The sequence below is a fragment of the Bombina bombina genome, unplaced genomic scaffold (assembly GCF_027579735.1).
Source record: "Bombina bombina isolate aBomBom1 unplaced genomic scaffold, aBomBom1.pri scaffold_1285, whole genome shotgun sequence".
NCBI classification, from domain to species: Eukaryota; Metazoa; Chordata; class Amphibia; order Anura; family Bombinatoridae; genus Bombina; species Bombina bombina.
The window spans coordinates 38,747-59,235 of NW_026511696.1; the positions used below are offsets into that span (position 1 = coordinate 38,747).

At 40.3% G+C, this 20,489-nt stretch overlaps 1 protein-coding gene across 1 annotated transcript in view; it reads left to right on the top strand.

Annotated features, from left to right (window-relative positions):
• LOC128643912 (RNA-binding protein 26) overlaps positions 1 to 20,489 on the top strand; it is a gene marked incomplete at both ends in the record, with an annotated part of 61,805 nt that overhangs the window by 27,395 nt on the left and 13,921 nt on the right. Inside the window, 2 exons of the mRNA XM_053696682.1 lie at positions 4,649 to 4,771; positions 4,970 to 5,044. Coding sequence (XP_053552657.1) covers positions 4,649 to 4,771; positions 4,970 to 5,044 — 198 coding nt within the window. The remainder of the gene's footprint in view (positions 1 to 4,648; positions 4,772 to 4,969; positions 5,045 to 20,489) is intronic.

Genomic DNA, 20,489 nt, shown 5'->3' on the forward strand with positions numbered 1-20,489 from the left:
TGTGGGGGAACTTCTACACTACAGAAAAAAAAATTGTACCAAAAATGGCTACTGGCAGTCAGCTACCAGTACCTAAGATGGTGGACGCCATTAGGAGGGGAGGGTTAGAGAGCTATTTTGGAGGTGGCAGGGGGGCGAGCTGTTTGAGAGATGGTAGGGTAATCCTTACACTAGAATATCTATAACCCTTGCCAGCTAACTAACCACTTCACTGCCAGGAATTTTAGACTCTGAGTATTAATGCCATTCTAATTACCAAAAAGCAATGGTAAAGCCATACAATATCAGCTACTTCTGGACAAAGGGGACCCCAGAGAAGGTTTTACATCCATTTATGTTATAACTGCACAAGCTGTATGTAAATATAGTCAGTAAGAAACACAAAGTTTGTGAAAAAGTTAACGTTTTTTTTATTTTAATATGATCGCATTCGGCTATGAAACAAGGGCATAAAATATACCAAAAGGGGCCTAGCTTAATACCTTGTGTTGCCTCCAGAAAAAAATAATATAGTTTTAAAAAGTAAATAAAAAAAATAAAAGGTTTCAATTTAAATGGAGTGAGCAAAAATTCTAAAAATCCTTTGGTGTTTTGGGCAAGTTTTTCCTCTGGAATTCTCAGTAGTGAATGGGGTTAATTCTCAACTACCAGGCTAGATTTTTTTAAAATTTATTGCGTGTCTGGTCACTGTTTATTAACTGTCTAGTTTGGCACCCCCAAATAATTCACGATGGTGGTGCAGGTTGGCCATTAATAAATCAATTGCAGCAAGCAAGGTGTTAATCTGTTAGAAAAGCTTTACATGTTTAGCCTTTGTTAATTTAAAGGGACAGTTAAATAAAAAACGTCCAGGATTCAGATAATGATTGGAAGTTTCCAATTTACTTCTCTTACTAAATTTGCATGGTAGGCCGATAGGAGCTTAGAAGCATGCATGTATGGCATCAGTATTTGCCACCATTGCTATAAACATGGTAGAACTGCTACCAGATGGCTAAAGACATGTGTGCGCACGCATAATCAACAAGTGCATAATAAAAATACAATGCAATTATAACTTTTAAATAAGCAGTAGTTTTTTGGGGTTTTTTTGACAAATTTAAAAATATATTTCTTTCTAATGACACGGTGAGTCCACAGATCATCTAATTACTATTGGGATATTCCCCTTCTGGCCAGCAGGAGGCGGCAAAGAGCACCACAGCAAAGCTGTTAAAGGGACATGAAACCCACATTTTTTTCTTTCACGATTTAGAAAGATAATGCAATTTTGAAAAACTTTCTAATTTACTTCTATTGTTTAGTTTGCTTAATTCTCTTGATATTCTTTGCTGAAAAGCATATCTAGATAGCCTCAGTAGCTGCTGATTGGGGGCTGCACATAGATGCCTCATGTGATTGGCTCACCCATGTGCATTGCTATTTCTTCAACAAAAGATATCTAAAAAAATAAGCAAATTGGATAATAGAAGTAAATTGGAATGTTTAAAATTGTATTCTTTACCTGAATCATGAAAGAAACATTTTGGGTTTACTGTCCCTTTAAATATCACCTCCCTTCCCTCCAACTCCAGTCATTCTCTTTGCCTACATTAAGGAAGTGGTAAAGTTAGGTGCTGGAAAGATTCTTCAATCAAGATTTTATTATTTTATTTGCTGTACAAGTATGTGCTGTTTTTACTTTGGGGTGTAGCTGTAGTCCATTTCAGCATTGGTGGCTTTTAAGCAAAGGGAACTTGTGGGACATAATTCTCACTGCGTCTCCCTCATATTTAAATAAAAGTTGCTGCCCTTATTATTATTTTTCACAGGTCAATATGAGGTTAAGGACCTCTCCAAACCTAGTGAGCTGCCTTGCTGCCAGGCAGATTTATTGATGTAAGTGCTAATTTATTTTCTTAAGCAGCTTTAAGGAAAAAACATGGCACTTTACTATTTCCCTAACAGGGATATTTAATACATTACTCCTAGTGTTGTAAGGGGGATTATATATGGCAGTTTTGCAGACACTGGGGACTTGAGGAGAACTTGGCTCATTTTTGTGGTTTTATTAGGGCTTGTGTGAGGTAAAAATGTATCTGTTGCAAACTTATTTTTCTCTCACTTCCTGTATATGGAGGAGAGATCTGCATCTTAACGTTTTTCAAATCAAACGGTTATTTGCTAGCGTGACATTTATGAAACGGCTCCATTTTTATTTAGATATCCTACTAGAACAGGCACCTCAGCAAAGCTATAGCTGAGGTGTAGAGGCTGTTTGAGGTGTTAAGAAGTTTTTATTTCACATATCTTGAAAAATAAAGCAGTAACATTTTTGTTTTTATTCGAAAAATAAAGCAGTTTCTTTTTTGCATTGCATCAAAAATAAAGCAGTTTCTTTTTAAAATTTAAAGAGACAGTAAAATTTTTTCTTTATTAAATTTGTTCATAATTTAATTATTTAATTATTTATATTCTGTTAAGATAGACAAAGACTCTGTTGTAGATTACAGATGTCCTTTATGTTTGAATGCTAATATTGAACCACCAATTCCTTTTTGTTCCTCGTGTTGAGAGAACTTTAAAGTATAGACTTTTTTTAAAACAATATTGTCTAAAACGGATGCTGTCCAGGAGTCTTCTGACAATGTTCAAAATATGCCGCATTTTTCTCCTCAGGTGTCCCAAATTTTAGTACCCATTAATTCAGTACCCTGCGCTTCCTCTCAAGCTGCGGCTTGGGTCTCCTTGCAAGACATTGCTTTTCTCATGTCTTCTGCAGTTTCTGATGCGTTGTCTGCTTTTCCCATTCTACAGGGAAAGCGCAAGAGGAAGTCTAAAGAATCAGTGCGTAAGGTGTCTGACTCGGTCGTGGCTATTCCGAATATTCCCTCTCATAGATCTGATGGGGAGGATTCTTCGGTAGCATCTGAGGGTGAGATCTCAGATTCTGACAGTGTAATTCCTTCCTCTGATGCTGAAGTTGTATCCTTCAGGTTTAAGCTAGAGCACCTCCGTTTACTACTCAAGGAGGTTTTGGCTACTCTGGACGACTCTGACACTACTGTGGTTGTCAACCCTAAAAAATCTAGCAAACTTAACAAGTACTATGATGTACCTTCCATGCTGGAATGTTTTCCCGTACCAGATCGGGCTACAAAAATTGTTGTTAAGGAAGGGAGAGAGGTTTTTCTCCTTCTCCTATTTTTAAGATGTTTTTTACGTTGTGTTCGGGATCTATCCGTACCTTCATGTTCCCATCCACAGGGATCATCACAAGTTTCTGAGATTTGCCTTTCTCCACAAACACTTTCAGTTTGTGTCTCATCCCTTCGGACTTGCTACAGCTCCAAAGGTTCTGGGATCTCTGTTGGCAGTGCTCCGGTTACAGGGTTTTGCAGTGGTGCCTTATCTGGATGACATTCTGGTTCAAGCCCAGTCCTTTCAACTAGCAATCTCCCACACGGAGATGCTTTTACTCTTCCTGCATTTTTCGTCAGTTTTCTGCTCTGTTTGTAGTTTTCTCTGGAAAACGTAAGAAGCAGAAAGCTATGGCTACTTCTCTTTCTTTGTGGCTGAAGAGTATAATTCGCTTCGCCTATGAAACTGCTGGACAGCAGCCTCCTGAGAAGGTTATGGCTCATTCTACGAGGGCTGTTTCCTCTTCCTGGGCATTAAAAAAAAAAATGAAGCTTCTGTGGAACAGATTTGCAAGGCTGCAACTTGGTCCTCTCTACACACTTTTTCAAAATTCTATAAGTTTGATACTTTTGCCTCGGCTGAGGCTTCCTTTGGGAGAAAGGTTCTTCAAGCAGTGGTGCCTTCTGTTTAGGTTTCCTGTCTTGTCCCTCCCTTATCTGTGTCCTCTAGCTTGGGTATTGATTCCCAATAGTAATTAGATGATCTGTGGACTCACTGTGTCATTAGAAAAAAAACAAAATTTATGCTTACCTGATTTATTTATTTATTTCTTGACACAGTGAGTCCACAACCCGTCCTGTTTTTGATGACGGGGTATTTTTTTGTTATGTTATAAACCTCAGGCACCTCTGCACCTTGTTGCTTCCTTTCTCTCCTTTACTTCGGTCGAATGACTGGAGTTGGAGTGAAGGGAGGTGATATTTAACAGCTATGCTGTGGTGCTCTTTGCCGCCTCCTGCTGGCCAGGAGGTTAATATCCCAATAGTAATTAGATGATCTGTGGACTCACCGTGTCAAGAAATACATTTATCAGGTAAGCATACATTTTGTTTTCCACTTGCTGGACCCGTATTATGTGACAGCCATCAGCCAATCACAGACTCATATATGCTTAAACACTGATGTCTTGCACATGTTTAGCAGGAGCTGGTGCCTCAGAAATAGTGCTAATAAATTGTACAATTTCATAATAGACCTAAATTGGAAAGATCTATCTGAAACATGCAAGTTTAATTTTGACTTTAGTGTCCCTTTAAGTGTAAAGAAAAACACCAAACATCCTTTTAAAGTAAATGAAAATGCAGCGGGGAGTGTGCTTCATTTGGATAGGGGAAAGTGCAAGAGACAATTCTTCATGTTTTACAATTCTGTAATGGAGAATTGTGTATTTTTTTTTTTTTGTATGGACTTTAATGTAACTTGTAAATGTAATATTCTTTTTCTTGAATTACCTTTTATGTTTTAACAGGTGCTGTCCACTTCAACAGGTCTTACAAAAACAGTTTATAATCCAGCAGCATTGAAGGCTTTGCATAAATCTCTACAGTATCCTAATGCAATTGAAATCACTGAAGCTCACAAGAAAAAACAGGTGATTCTTTCTATTTCTGCTAGATATGCTTTTCTTGCCCAAATGTTAGTTGGGGAATCTAAAACCTATATGATAACAGAATAAAAGTTGAAGACAACTCCAAATAAATAATTATACATAGAGATGGAAATTGTTTTAATATTAAAATAATGCGCTGCTCTTGTTTTGGTGTTAATATATTCATTTTCCCCCCCACAGGAAGCTCTAAAACTTCAGCAAGATGTAAGGAAGAAAAAACAAGAGATTTTAGAGAAGCACATAGAAACACAAAAGGTTAGGCATGGTGCCATTGTTCTGCTAAAGTTGTAATATTTTGATACCCATTTTGATCACCCCTCCATGTAATGGATCACTTTCTCACCCACAAGTATTTCAGTGGATGCCAGTATTTTTGGTAATCAGGTCATCTCCTTTTCCTGAAAGAGTTCCTAGTTCTGTACCAGTGGCCTTACAAACTATTTCCAGTAGAATCGATCAAGATTGCAGTTTATACTAATTCTCACTCTTGCCTCAATGTTTAAAAAAAAAAACAAACTAGGTCCTTAAAGGGACAGTACACCAGAATTGTTATTGTTTAAAAAGATAGGTAACTCCTTTACTACCCATTCCCCAGCTTTGCACAAAATCAACATTGATATATTAATATACTTTATAATCTTTAAACCTCTAAATTTCTGTCTGTTTCTAAGCCACTAAAGACGGCCTCTTATCACATGCTTTCCATCTAAAGGGGAGGAGGTCCACGGCTTCATTCATTATGTGTGAGAAATAAGAACCTGGCCACGAGGAGGCGGCAAATACACCCTAGCCAAAGGCTTAAATGACCTCCCCCCACTTCCCTCACCCCCCAGTCATTCTTTGCCTTTCGTCACAGGAGGTTGGCAGAGATGTGTCGGAAGATTCGGAGTAGTCTCTTATACGAAATGGGACTGGAGTTTTAAGTAGTCCTGTCAGCCTCTCAGTGAAAGATTGGGTGAAAGTTAGAGTCCGGAGATGCAGGGAGAGTCTTTCTGCAAAACCATCCCGACTCATATTGTCAACGCTGATTGCTTATGGAGCTGTTGAGTTTCGCTGCCTGCTTCCTACACTCAAGTCCATGTCAGGAGTGATGCTACTACACTTGAGAGGCTGTGTTCCTGTTCCACGGCGTAGATTCTGGTAAGATTGTTTCATTTTTTTACACATAACGCAGACGTGTGATGCCATTTATCTTCATAGAATCAAGGGTTAACATCCCTAGTAAGGGGATTATTGAACAGGGGGGGGGTTATACATAATATTGTTTATTGTGTCATTGCTGCGATATGTGTGAGATGAGGCTCTGGCAATGGATGAACTTTCCTTCCAGGAGTATTCCGTGGCTGTTTTTGGCACGTTTTCTCCCTAGTGCAGGGGCGGTCCTGCGAGGCATTCCTGCTGTCCGTGTGTGGCCTAATCTACTTCCTTGCTGGACTGACAATACAGGAGACGTAACGGTTTCTGTGGTCCTGGTCCTAGGAGGTGGTGAGTGCCCTGGCCATTGGAGGTTATAAAGGTGCCATTGTTTATATTTTATACTAGTCCGTAACAAAACCGTAAGCTATGGAGGACTCTGACGCCTTAGAAGGGTACTGCCTCTTTAACTTAGTTTAGTACCTGTGTTTATTGTGAGGAGGTTCCGGTAGATCCACATGCTCAACTATGTTCTCCTTGCCTTGATAAGGTCTCGGCTTCTCAAAAGAAGAGAATGTCTAGTACTACTGAGCCGTCCACCTCTGAGGGCTCCCCGTCCCATGAGGTGTGTCCCCTACATTAGTCTCCGAGTACACATGCAGCACCCCAGGGCATATCTATCTCTCCTTTGGGGGAAATCCGTAGGCCGCCAGACTTTGCGCATCAACTGCAAACGGTGGTCTCGAAGGTGATTAGTGCCTTACTACTTTCTGCTAAGCGCAAGCGTAGGGTAAAATGTTGCGATCCGGTGTCATCCATGTCATCTCAAGCTCCGTCTGCAGAGGAGCCTGGCTTTAGGTTTAGGATGGAAAATTTGCGCTTTTTGCTGAAGCAGGTGCTTGCTACTCTCCATGTTCTGGAACCGAAACTACCGGAGGAACCTTTGATTCCTATGTTTGATAAAGTGTATGAGGACAGGGTGGTACCTCAGACCTTCCCGGTTCCTGTTAAGATGGCTAATATTATTAAGAATGGATGGGAGAGATTAGGTTCTTCCTTTTCCCCTTCTTCATTTAAGAAACTGTTCCCCGTGCCAGACTCTCAGCTTGAGCTGTGGGGGATGGTGCTATGTCTACGCTCGCCAAGCGAACGACGATTCCTCTTGAGGATAGTTTGTCGTTCAAAGAGCCCATGGATAAAAAGTTAGAAAACATGTTGAGGAACATGTTTCAACACACAGGGTTTGTTTTTCAGCCGGTAGTGGCGGTTGCCGGAGCTGCAACACTCTGGTGCGAATCAGTCTGATATGGTCGAGAGGGAGACTCCCCTCGACGAAATACAGGAGAGAATTAAGTCCTTGAGGGTAGCTAATTCTTTTATTTGTGATGCCAATATTCAAATTGTTCGCCTGAATGCTAATTTCTTTCATGTAATTGGCAAGAGTCCATGAGCTAGTAACGTATGGGATATACATTCCTACCAGGAGGGGCAAAGTTTCCCAAACCTCAAAATGCCTATAAATACACCCCCACCACACCCACAATTCAGTTTTACAAACTTTGCCTCCTATGGAGGTGGTGAAGTAAGTTTGTGCTAGATTTCTACGTTGATATGCGCTTCGCAGCATGCTCAAGCCCGGTTCCTCTCGGAGTGCAGTGAATGACAGAGGGATGTGAAGGGAGTATTGCCTATTGAATGCAATGGTCATCCTAACAGGGATCTATTTCATAGGTTCTCTGTTATCGGTCGTAGAGATTCATCTCCTACCTCCCTTTTCAGATCGACGATATATATTATATACCATTACCTCTGCTGATTCTCGTTTCAGTACTGGTTTGGCTATCTACTTTATGTAGATGAGTGTCTTTTGGTAAATATGTTTTCCTTTATTAAGACACTCTCAGCTATGGTTTGGCACTTTAAATGTAAAGTTCTAAATATAATGTTTGTACTTATATTTGCCATGATTCAGGTTTATCAGTATATTTCCTTTTTGTAGACTGTCAGTTTCATTTTGGGAAATGCACATATAAAAAAGAAAGAAAAAAATTCTTACCTGAAATTTTTAAAATTTACTTTTTTTCTCAATTGCGGGCTGTTAGGCTCGCGGGTGCGCAAAATGCTATAATTTATTGCGTCATTCTTGGTGCAAGACTTTTTTGGCGTGAGAATTAAGTTTGTTATTTACGGCGTCTTAGTTGGCGCCAAGAATTTTCACGTAGTTGCGTCATCTATGACGCTCGTGTTTGTTGCAGACGTTTTTGGCGGCAAAAAATATTTTGTCAGTTGTGGGTCATACTTGGCGCCAGACTTTTTGACATTATTTAAGTCTTCATGTATTTTTGCTTCTGGTTTCCAGAGGCTTATTCTGTTTGCATTTTTTCCCATTCCTGAAACTGTCATATAAGGAAATTGATTATGTTATTTTTTCTCTTACATATTGCAAGATGTCTCAATCTGATCCTGTTTCAGAATCCACTATTGGAATCCTGCTGCCTGATGTCGGTTCTACCAAAACTAAGTGCATTTGTTGTAAACTTGTGGTAACTGTTTCTCCGGCTGTAGTTTGTGATAATTGTCATGACAAACTTTTACATGCAGAAAAAATTTCCGTTAGTAGTAGTCCATTACCTGTTATTCCTTCAACATCTAATGCTCAGGATATTCCTGTTAATGTGAGAGATTTTGTTTCTAATTCTATCCAGAAGGCTTTGTCTGTCAATACCACCTTCTAATAAACGTAAAAGGTCTTTTAAAACTTCTCATAAAATTGATGAATTTTTAAGTGACCGACAACATTCTGATTTATCTATATCTGATGAGGATCTAGCTGGTTCAGAAGATTCTGGCTCGGATATTGACACTGACAAATCTTCATACTTACTTAAAATGTAGTATATTTGTTCCTTATTAAAAGAGGTGTTGATTGCATTAGATATGGAGGAGACTAGTCCCCTTGATATTAAAACCAGTAAACGTTTAAATTCGGTTTTTAAACCTCAAGTAGTTATTCCAGAGGTTTTTCCAGTTCCTGATGCTATTTCAGATGTAATTTCTAGGGAATGGAATAGATTGGGTGCTTCATTTACTCCTCCAAGGTTTAAGAAACTGTATCCTTTGCCGACTGATAGATTGGAGTTTTGGGAAAAGATCCCCAAAGTTGATGGGGCCATCTCTACTCTTGCAAAGCGTACTACTATTCCTATGGCAGATAGTACTTCTTTTAAGATCCTTTAGATAGGAAGCTTGAATCTTATCTAAGGAAGGCTTATTTATGTTCAGGTCATCTTCTTAGGCCTGCTATTTCTTTGGCTGATGTTGCTGCTGCTTAAACTTTTTGGTTGGAAACTTTAGCGCAACAAGTACCAGATCATAATGTGTATAGCATTGTTAAGCTAATTCAACATGCTAATAATTTCATTTGTGATGCCATTTTTGATATCATTAGAATTGATGTCAGATATATGTCTTTAGCTATTTTAGCTAGAAGAGCTTTATGGCTTAAATCTTGGAATGCTGATATGACTTCTAACTCAACGTTGCTATCTCTTTCTTTCCAGGGTAATAAATTATTTGGTTCTCAGTTGGATTTTATTATTTTAACTGTCACTGGGGGGAAGGGAGCTTTTTTGCCTCAGGATAAAAAATCTAAGGGTAAATTCAGGGCTGCTAATCGTTTTTGTTCCTTTCGTCAGAATAAGGAACAGAAACCTGACCCTTCCCCTAAGGGAATGATTTCCAATTGGAAGCCCTCTCCAGTCTGGAATAAATCCAAGCCGTTTAAAAAATCAAAATCAGCCCCCAAGTCCGCATGAAGGTGCGGCCCTCATTCCAGCGCAGCTGGTAGGGGGCAGACTAAGATTTTACAAGGATGTTTGGATCAATTCAATCCAAAATCATTGGATTCAGAACATTGTTTCTCAAGGGTACAGAATAGGTTTCAAAGTAAAGGCTCAGGCTTTCCTGAAGTGTGTTTCAGACCTGGAGTTATCTGGGGTAATTGTGCCAGTTCCTTTTCAGGAACGGGGTCTGGGGTTTTATTCAAATCTGTTCATTGTTCCAAAGAAGGAGAATTCTTTCAGACCAGTTCTGGATCTAAAAATTTTGAATCGTTATGTAAGAATATCAACATTCAAGATGGTGACTAAAAGGACTATTCTGCCTTTTGTTCAGCAAGGGCATTATATGCCCACAATAGACTTATACATATCTTCATATTCCGATTCATCCAGATCACTATCAGTTCCTGAGATTCTCTTTTCTAGACAAGCATTACCAATTTGTTGCTGTTCCTTTTGGCTTAGCAACAGCTCCAAGGATCTTTTCAAAGGTTCTCGGTGCCCTACTCTCTGTAATCAGAGAGCGGGGTATTGCAGTGTTTCTTTATTTGGATGATATCTTGGTACTTGCTCAGTCTTTACATTCTGCAGAATCTCACACGAATCAACTAGTGTTGTTTCTTCAGACATGGTTGGAGGATCAATTTACCAAAAAGTTATTTGATTCCTCAGACAAGGGTAACCTTTTTAGGATTCCAAAGTATCCATGACTTTGTCTCTAACAGACAAAAGACGTCTGAAATTGGTCTCAGCTTGTCAGAACCTTCAGTTTCAATCATTCCCTTCAGTAGCTATGTGCATGGAGGTTTTAGGTCTCATGACTGCAGCATCGGACGCGATCCCCTTTGCTCGTTTTCACATGAGATCTCTTCAGCTTTGTATGCTGAGCCAATGGTGCAGGGATTATACAAAGATATCACAATTAATATCCTTAAATCCCAATATTCGACTATCTCTGACTTGGTGGTTAGATCACCATTGTTTAGTTCAAGGGGCCTCTTTTGTTCAACCAACCTGGGCTGTGATCACAACAGATGCGAGTCTTTCAGGTTGGGGAGCTGTTTGGGGATCTCTGACAGTGCAAGGGGTTTGGAAATCTTAAGAGGCGAGATTACCAATCAATATTTTGGAACTCCGTGCGATTCTCAGAGCTATGAAAGAAGTATCTCGGATACTCGCATGGGCTGATTCCAGCTCCTAATCTCTGCGGTCCATATCCCAGGTATAGACCATTGGGAAGCGGATTATCTCAGTCGCCAGACTTTACATCCGTGGGAGTGGTCTCTTCACCCAGATGTATTTCTTTCATGTAATTAGCAAGAGTCCATGAGCTAGTGACGTATGGGATATACATTCCTACCAGGAGGGGCAAAGTTTCCCAAACCTCAAAATGCCTATAAATACACCCCTCACCACACCCACAATTCAGTTTTACAAACTTTGCCTCCGATGGAGGTGGTGAAGTAAGTTTGTGCTAGATTCTACGTTGATATGCGCTCCGCAGCAAGTTGGAGCCCGGTTTTCCTCTCAGCGTGCAGTGAATGTCAGAGGGATGTGAGGAGAGTATTGCCTATTTGAATGCAGTGATCTCCTTCTAAGGGGTCTATTTCATAGGTTCTCTGTTATCGGTCGTAGAGATTCATCTCTTTACCTCCCTTTTCAGATCGACGATATACTCTTATATATACCATTACCTCTACTGATTCTCGTTTCAGTACTGGTTTGGCTATCTACTATATGTAGATGAGTGTCCTGGGGTAAGTAAGTCTTATTTTCTGTGACACTCCTAGCTATGGTTGGGCACTTTGTTTATAAAGTTCTAAATATCTGTATTCAAACATTTATTTGCCTTGACTCAGAATGTTCAACTTTCCTTATTTTCAGACAGTCAGTTTCATATTTGGGATAATGCATTTTAATTTAACATTTTTTCTTACCTTAAAATGTGACTTTTCCCTGTGGGCTGTTAGGCTCGCGGGGGCTGAAAATGCTTCATTTTATTGCGTCATTCTTGGCGCGGACTTTTTTGGCGCAAAAATTCTATTTCCGTTTCCGGCGTCATACGTGTCGCCGGAAGTTGCGTCATTTTTTTGACGTTATTTTGTGCCAAAAATGTCGGCGTTCCGGATGTGGCGTCATTTTTGGCGCCAAAAAGCATTTAGGCGCCAAATAATGTGGGCGTCTTATTTGGCGCGAAAAAATATGGGCGTCACTTTTGTCTCCACATTATTTAAGTCTCATTTTTTTATTGCTTCTGGTTGCTAGAAGCTTGTTCTTTGGCATTTTTTCCCATTCCTGAAACTGTCATTTAAGGAATTTGATCAATTTTGCTTTATATATATGTTGTTTTTTCTCTTACATATTGCAAGATGTCTCACGTTGCATCTGAGTCAGAAGATACTACAGGAAAATCGCTGTCAAGTGCTGAATCTACCAAAGCTAAGTGTATCTGCTGTAAACTTTTGGTAGCTATTCCTCCAGCTGTTGTTTGTATTGATTGTCATGACAAACTTGTTAAAGCAGATAATATTTCCTTTAGTAAAGTACCATTGCCTGTTGCAGTTCCTTCAACATCTAAGGTGCAGAATGTTCCTGATAATATAAGAGATTTTGTTTCTGAATCCATAAAGAAGGCTATGTCTGTTATTTCTCCTTCTAGTAAACGTAAAAAATCTTTTAAAACTTCTCTCCCTACAGATGAATTTTTAACTGAACATCATCATTCTGATTCTGATGATTCCTCTGGTTCAGAGGATTCTGTCTCAGAGGTTGATGCTGATAAATCTTCATATTTATTTAAAATGGAATTTATTCGTTCTTTACTTAAAGAAGTCCTAATTGCTTTAGAAATAGAGGATTCTGGTCCTCTTGATACTAAATCTAAACGTTTAAATAAGGTTTTTAAAACTCCTGTAGTTATTCCAGAAGTTTTTCCTGTCCCTGATGCTATTTCTACAGTAATTTCCAAAGAATGGGATAATTTGGGTAATTCATTTACTCCTTCTAAACGTTTTAAGCAATTATATCCTGTGCCGTCTGACAGATTAGAATTTTGGGACAAGATCCCTAAAGTTGATGGGGCTATTTCTACCCTTGCTAAACGTACTACTATTCCTACGTCAGATGGTACTTCGTTTAAGGATCCTCTAGATAGGAAAATTGAGTCCTTTCTAAGAAAAGCTTATCTGTGTTCAGGTAATCTTCTTAGACCTGCTATATCTTTGGCTGATGTTGCTGCAGCTTCAACTTTTTGGTTGGAAACTTTAGCGCAACAAGTAACACATCGTGATTCTCATGATATTATTATTCTTCTTCAACATGCTAATAATTTTATCTGTGATGCCATTTTTGATATTATCAGAGTTGATGTCAGGTTTATGTCTCTAGCTATTTTAGCTAGAAGAGCTTTATGGCTTAAAACTTGGAATGCTGATATGGCTTCTAAATCAACTTTACTTTCCATTTCTTTCCAGGGTAACAAATTATTTGGTTCTCAGTTGGATTCCATTATTTCAACTGTTACTGGTGGGAAAGGAACTTTTTTACCACAGGATAAAAAATCTAAAGGTAAAAACAGGGCTAATAATCGTTTTCGTTCCTTTCAACAAAGAACAAAAGCCTGATCCTTCATCCTCAGGAGCAGTTTCAGTTTGGAGACCATCTCCAGTCTGGAATAAATCCAAGCCAGCTAGAAAGGCAAAGCCTGCTTCTAAGTCCACATGAAGGTGCGGCCCTCATTCCAGCTCAGCTGGTAGGGGGCAGGTTACTTTTTTTCAAGGAAATTTGGATCAATTCTGTTCACAATCTTTGGATTCAGAGCATTGTTTCAGAAGGGTACAGAATTTGTTTCAAGTTGAGACCTCCTGCAAAGAGATTTTTTCTTTCCCGTGTCCCAGTAAATCCAGTAAAAGCTCAAGCATTTCTGAAATGTGTTTCAGATCTAGAGTTGACTGGAGTAATTATGCCAGTTCCAGTTTCGGAACAGGGGATGGGGTTTTATTCAAATCTCTTCATTGTACCAAAGAAGGAGAATTCTTTCAGACCAGTTCTGGATCTAAAAATATTGAATCATTATGTAAGGATACCAACGCTCAAGATGGTAACTGTAAGGACTATCTTACCTTTTGTTCAGCAAGGGAATTATATGTCCACAATAGATTTACAGGATGCATATCTGCATATTCCGATTCATCCAGATCATTATCAGTTCCTGAGATTCTCTTTTCTGGACAAGCATTACCAGTTTGTGGCTCTGCCGTTTGGCCTAGCTACAGCTCCAAGAATTTTTACAAAGGTTCTCGGTGCCCTGCTGTCTGTAATCAGAGAACAGGGTATTGTGGTATTTCCTTATTTGGACGATATCTTGGTACTTGCTCAGTCTTTACATTTAGCAGAATCTCATACGAATCGACTTGTGTTGTTTCTTCAAGATCATGGTTGGAGGATCAATTTACCAAAAAGTTCTTTGATTCCTCAGATAAGGGTAACCTTTCTGGGTTTCCAGATGGATTCAGTGTCCATGACTCTGTCTTTAACAGACAAGAGACGTCTAAAGTTGATTACAGCTTGTCGAAACCTTCAGTCACAATCATTCCCTTCGGTAGCCTTATGCATGGAAATTCTAGGTCTTATGACTGCTGCATCGGACGCGATCCCCTTTGCTCGTTTTCACATGCAACCTCTTCAGCTCTGTATGCTGAAGCAATGGTGCAAGGATTACACGAAGATATCTCAATTAATATCTTTAAAACCGATTGTTCGACACTCTCTAACATGGTGGACAGATCACCATCGTTTAATTCAGGGGGCTTCTTTTGTGCTTCCGACCTGGACTGTAATTTCAACAGATGCAAGTCTCACAGGTTGGGGAGCTGTGTGGGGATCTCTGACGGCACAAGGAGTTTGGGAATCTCAGGAGGTGAGATTACCGATCAATATTTTGGAACTCCGTGCAATTTTCAGAGCTCTTCAGTTTTGGCCTCTTCTGAAGAGAGAATCGTTCATTTGTTTTCAGACAGACAATGTCACAACTGTGGCATACATCAATCATCAAGGAGGGACTCACAGTCCTCTGGCTATGAAAGAAGTATCTCGAATTTTGGTTTGGGCGGAATCCAGCTCCTGTCTAATCTCTGCGGTTCATATCCCAGGTGTAGACAATTGGGAAGCGGATTATCTCAGTCGCCAAACGTTGCATCCGGGCGAGTGGTCTCTTCACCCAGATGTATTTCTTCAGATTGTTCAAATGTGGGAACTTCCAGAAATAGATCTGATGGCGTCCCATCTAAACAAGAAACTTCCCAGGTATCTGTCCAGATCCCGGGATCCTCAGGCGGAGGCAGTGGATGCATTATCACTTCCTTGGAAGTATCATCCTGCCTATATCTTTCCGCCTCTAGTTCTTCTTCCAAGAGTAATCTCCAAGATTCTGAAGGAATGCTCGTTTGTTCTGCTGGTAGCTCCTGCATGGCCTCACAGGTTTTGGTATGCGGATCTTGTCCGGATGGCCTCTTGCCAACCGTGGACTCTTCCGTTAAGACCAGACCTTCTGTCACAAGGTCCTTTTTTCCATCAGGATCTGAAATCCTTAAATTTAAAGGTATGGAGATTGAACGCTTGATTCTTGGTCAAAGAGGTTTCTCTGACTCTGTGATTAATACTATGTTACAGGCTCGTAAATCTGTATCTCGAGAGATATATTATAGAGTCTGGAAGACTTATATTTCTTGGTGTCTTTCTCATCATTTTTCCTGGCATTCTTTTAGAATACCGAGAATTTTACAGTTCCTTCAGGATGGTTTAGATAAGGGTTTGTCCGCAAGTTCTTTGAAAGGACAAATCTCTGCTCTTTCTGTTCTTTTTCACAGAAAGATTGCTATTCTTCCTGATATTCGTTGTTTTGTACAAGCTTTGGTTCGTATAAAACCTGTCATTAAGTCAATTTCTCCTCCTTGGAGTTTGAATTTGGTTCTGGGAGCTCTTCAAGCTCATCCGTTTTAACCTATGCATTCATTGGACATTAAATTACTTTCTTGGAAAGTTTTGTTCCTTTTGGCCATCTCTTCTGCTAGAAGAGTTTCTGAATTATCTGCTCTTTCTTGTGAGTCTCCTTTTCTGATTTTTCATCAGGATAAGGCGGTGTTGCGAACTTCTTTTGAATTTTTACCTAAAGTTGTGAATTCCAACAACATTAGTAGAGAAATTGTGGTTCCTTCATTATATCCTAATCCTAAGAATTCTAAGGAGAAATCGTTGCATTCTTTGGATGTTGTTAGAGCTTTGAAATATGTTGAAGCTACGAAATCTTTTCGTAAGACTTCTAGTCTATTTGTTATCTTTTCCGGTTCTAGAAAAGGCCAGAAAGCTTCTGCCATTTCTTTGGCATCTTGGTTGAAATCTTTAATTCATCTTGCCTATGTTGAGTCGGGTAAAACTCCGCCTCAGAGAATTACAGCTCATTCTACTAGGTCAGTTTCTACTTCCTGGGCATTTAGGAATGAAGCTTCGGTTGACCAGATCTGCAAAGCAGCAACTTGGTCCTCTTTGCATACTTTTACTAAATTCTACCATTTTGATGTATTTTCTTCTTCTGAAGCAGTTTTTGGTAGAAAAGTACTTCAGGCAGCGGTTTCAGTTTGAATCTTCTGCTTATGTTTTTCGTTAAACTTTATTTTGGGTGTGGATTATTTTCAGCAGGAATTGGCTGTCTTTATTTTATCCCTCCCTCTCTAGTGACTCTTGTGTGGAAAGATCCACTTCTTGGGTAGTCATTATCCCATACGTCACTAGCTCATGGACTCTTGCTAATTACATGAAAGAAAACATAATTTATGTAAGAACTTACCTGATAAATTCATTTCTTTCATATTAGCAAGAGTCCATGAGGCCCGCCCTTTTTTTGTGGTGGTTTTGATTTTGTATAAAGCACAATTATTCCAATTCCTTATTTTATATGCTTTCGCACTTTTTTATCACCCCACTTCTTGGCTATTCGTTAAACTGAATTGTGGGTGTGGTGAGGGGTGTATTTATAGGCATTTTGAGGTTTGGGAAACTTTGCCCCTCCTGGTAGGAATGTATATCCCATACGTCACTAGCTCATGGACTCTTGCTAATATGAAAGAAATGAATTTATCAGGTAAGTTCTTACATAAATTATGTTTTTTTCAGATTGTTCAGATGTGGGGGCTTCCAGAAATAGATTTGATGGCTTCTCATCTAAACAGGAAACTTCCCAGGTATCTGTCCAGGGATCCTCGGGCGGAAGCAGTGAATGCGTTGACAATTCCTTGGAGTTATCAACCTGCTTATATCTTTCCGCCTCTAGTAGTTCTTCCAAGAGTGATTTCCAAATCATATTGGAGCGTTCATTTGTACTGCTGGTGGCTCCAGTATGGCCACACAGGTTTTGGTATGCAGATCTTGTTCGGATGTCTAGTTGCCAACCTTGGCCACTTCCGTTAAAGCCAGACCTTCTATCTCAAGGCCCATTTTTCTATCAGGATCTCAAATCATTAAATTTGAAGGTATGGAGATTGAACGCTTAGTGCTTAGTCATAGAGGTTTCTCTGACTCAGTGATTGATAATATGTTGCAGGCTTGCAAATCTGTGTCTAGAAAGATTTATTACAGAGTTTGGAAGACTCCAAAACTACAGTTTCTTCAGGATGGTTTGGATAAGGGTTTGTCTGCAAGTTCCTTGAAAGGACAAATCTCTGCTCTTTCTGTTTGTTCCACAGAAAAAATGCTAATCTTCCTGATATTCATTGTTTTGTACAGGCTTTGGTTCGTATCAAGCCTGTCATTAAGTCAATCTCTCCTCCTTGGAGTCTTAATTTGGTTTTGAGGGCTTTACAGGCTCCTTCGTTTGAGCCTATGCATTCTCTGGACATTAAATTACTTTCTTGGAAAATATTGTTCCTTTTGGCCATCTCTTCTGGTAGATGAGTTTATATCATGATTTTTCATCAGGATAAGGCGGTTTTGCGGACTTCATTTAAATTTTTACCCAAAGTTGTGAATTACAACAACATTAGTAGAGAAATTGTTGTCCCTTCGTTGTGTCCTAATCCTAAGAATTCTCTGGAGAGATCTTTACGTTCTTTAGAATGTGGTAAGAGCTTTGAAATATGTTGAAGCTAGTCTATTTGTTATCTTTTCTGGTTCTCGGAAAGGTCAGAAGGCTTTGCCATTTCTTTGGCATCTTGGTTAAAGCTTTTGATTCATCATGCTTATTTGGAGTCAGGTAAATCCCCGCCTCAGGATTACGGCTCATTCTACTAGGTCAGTTTCTACTTCCTGGGCTTTTAAGAATAAAGCTTCTGTTGATCAGATTTGCAAAGCAGCAACTTGGTCTTCTTTGCATACTTTTACTAAATTCTACCATTTTGATGTTTTCTCTTCTTCAGAAGCAGTTTTTTTGTAGAAAAGTACTTCAGGCAACTGTTTCAGTTTGATTCTTCTGCTTATAATTTCAGATTTTTTCATTATAAAGATTAAAACTTTTGATTTGGGTTGTGGATTCATTTTTTAGAGGAATTGGCTGTCTTTATTTTTATCCCTCCCTCTTTTTAGTGACTCTTGCGTGGAGTTCCACATCTTGGGGTATTTGCTATCCCATACGTCACTAGCTCATGGACTCTTGCCAATTACATGAAAGAAAACATTATTTATGTAAGAATTTACCTGATAAATGAATTTCTTTCATATTGGCAAGAGTCCATGAGGCCCACCCTTTTTATGGTGGTTATGATTTTTTTTTGTATAAAGTACAATTATTCCAATTCCTTGTTGATGCTTTCACTCCTTTCTTATCACCCCACTTCTTGGCTATTCGTTAAACTGAATTGTGGGTGTGGTGGGGGGTGTATTTATAGGCATTTTGAGGTTTGGGAAACTTTGCCCCTCCTAATAGGAATGTATATCCCATACGTCACTAGCTCATGGACTCTTGCCAATATGAAAGAAATAATTTGTCAGGTAAATTCTTACATAAATTATGTTTTTTCGGGATTTTCTGTACTAGCCTGCAGGGCTCGTGGTCTGCGGACATGGATTAGATTCGATCATATCAACAGTGACCGGAGGCAAGGGTGCTTTCCTACTGCAGGATAAGAAGGTTAAACGTAAGGGATCTACTTTTCGTCCCTTTCGTGCAGATAAGGCCCCACGCCAGCAGCCCGCCACAAAAGCGTATCAGTCTAAGGGTGCTTGAAAGCCAGCTCAGTCTTGGAACAAGTCCAAGCAGAACAATAAGCCCGCCAAAACAAAGTCGGCATGAAGGGCTGGCCCCTGACCGGTCTCCGCACCAATTAGGGGGCAGTTTATCTCTTTTCAGAGGCCTGGTTGCAGGACGTTCAGGACCTTTGGGTTCTGGAGGTTGTTGCCAAAGGATACAGGATAGGGTTTAGAACTTATCAGCCCAGGGGCAGATTCCGCCTGTCAAATCTGTCTTCCAGACCAGAAAACAGAGAAGCCTTTCTAGACTGTGTGAGGGATCTCTTTTCTCTCTGAGGTTTTGTACCAGTACCCCCAGCAGAAAGGGGTCTAGGGTACTATTCAAACCTTTTTCATGGTCCCAAAGAAGGAGGGTACTTTCTGCCCGATTCTAGACCTAAAATGTTTAAACAAGTTTCTGGCTGTTCCATTGTTCAAAATGGATCAGATCTATTCTGCCCCTAGTTCAAGAGGGGCAGTTCATGACGACAATAGACTTGAAGGATGCCTACCTTCATGTGCCAATCCACAGGGATCACTTCGGGTTCCTGAGATTTGCGTTTCTGGATCAACATTTCCAATTTGTGGCCCTTCCCTTTGGTCTGGTGACAGCCCCAAGAGTCTTCACGCAGGTTCTGGGGGCACTGCTTGCAGTAGCCAGGTCCAGAGGCATTTCTGTAGCGCCCTATTTGGACTATATCCTAGTTCAGCCACCATCGTTCAGACTGCCATCGTTCAGGCCGCCACTTGAGGGCGCTTTTGCTACAATCTCACGGTTGGAAGATAATCCCAGGAAAGAGCTCCCTGATTCCCAGCAACAGGGTGGAGTTCCTGGGAACGATAATAGATTCTATATCCATGAGAATATTTCTTGCCCTTCAGTCAAACTCCAGTCCCTCTGTGGCTCAGAGTATGGAGGTGATCAGGCTCATGTCCAGCATCGATGTCATTCCATTTGCCAGGTTCCATCTCTGACCTCCTCAGTTGTGCATGTTGAGGCAGTGGAACAGCGATCATACAGACCCCTCCCTCTCTTGATGGATCCGTCCGGGACAACTGTTCCAAGGGACATCCTTCCTGAGACCATCCTGGGAGATTGCATCTATCAGCTCTGCCTGGGGATCCCTGGACCGCGACCCGTATCTGGCTCTTCCTCTACCTCGTGTAGGGGCCTGCATCAAGCAGGAACTAGCTCTGGCTATTCTGATTGCGCCGTCGTGGCCGCGGAGGGCGTGGTTTGCGGATCTGGCGGGGATGTCGTCTCCTCCATGGAGGTTACACGGTCGCAGGGATCTGCTAGTACAGGGTCTTTTTCATTATCAAAATCTAGATTCTCTGAGGCGAACTGCGTGGAGATTGAACACTTAGTCTTAGCCAAGAGAGGCTTTTCAGAAAACGTGATTGATACTCTAATTCAGGCAAGGAAGCCAGTCACTCGTCACATCTACCTTAAGGTGTGGAGGACTTACTTGTCCTGGTGTGGGAAGCATGGATATCCTTCTCATAAGGTG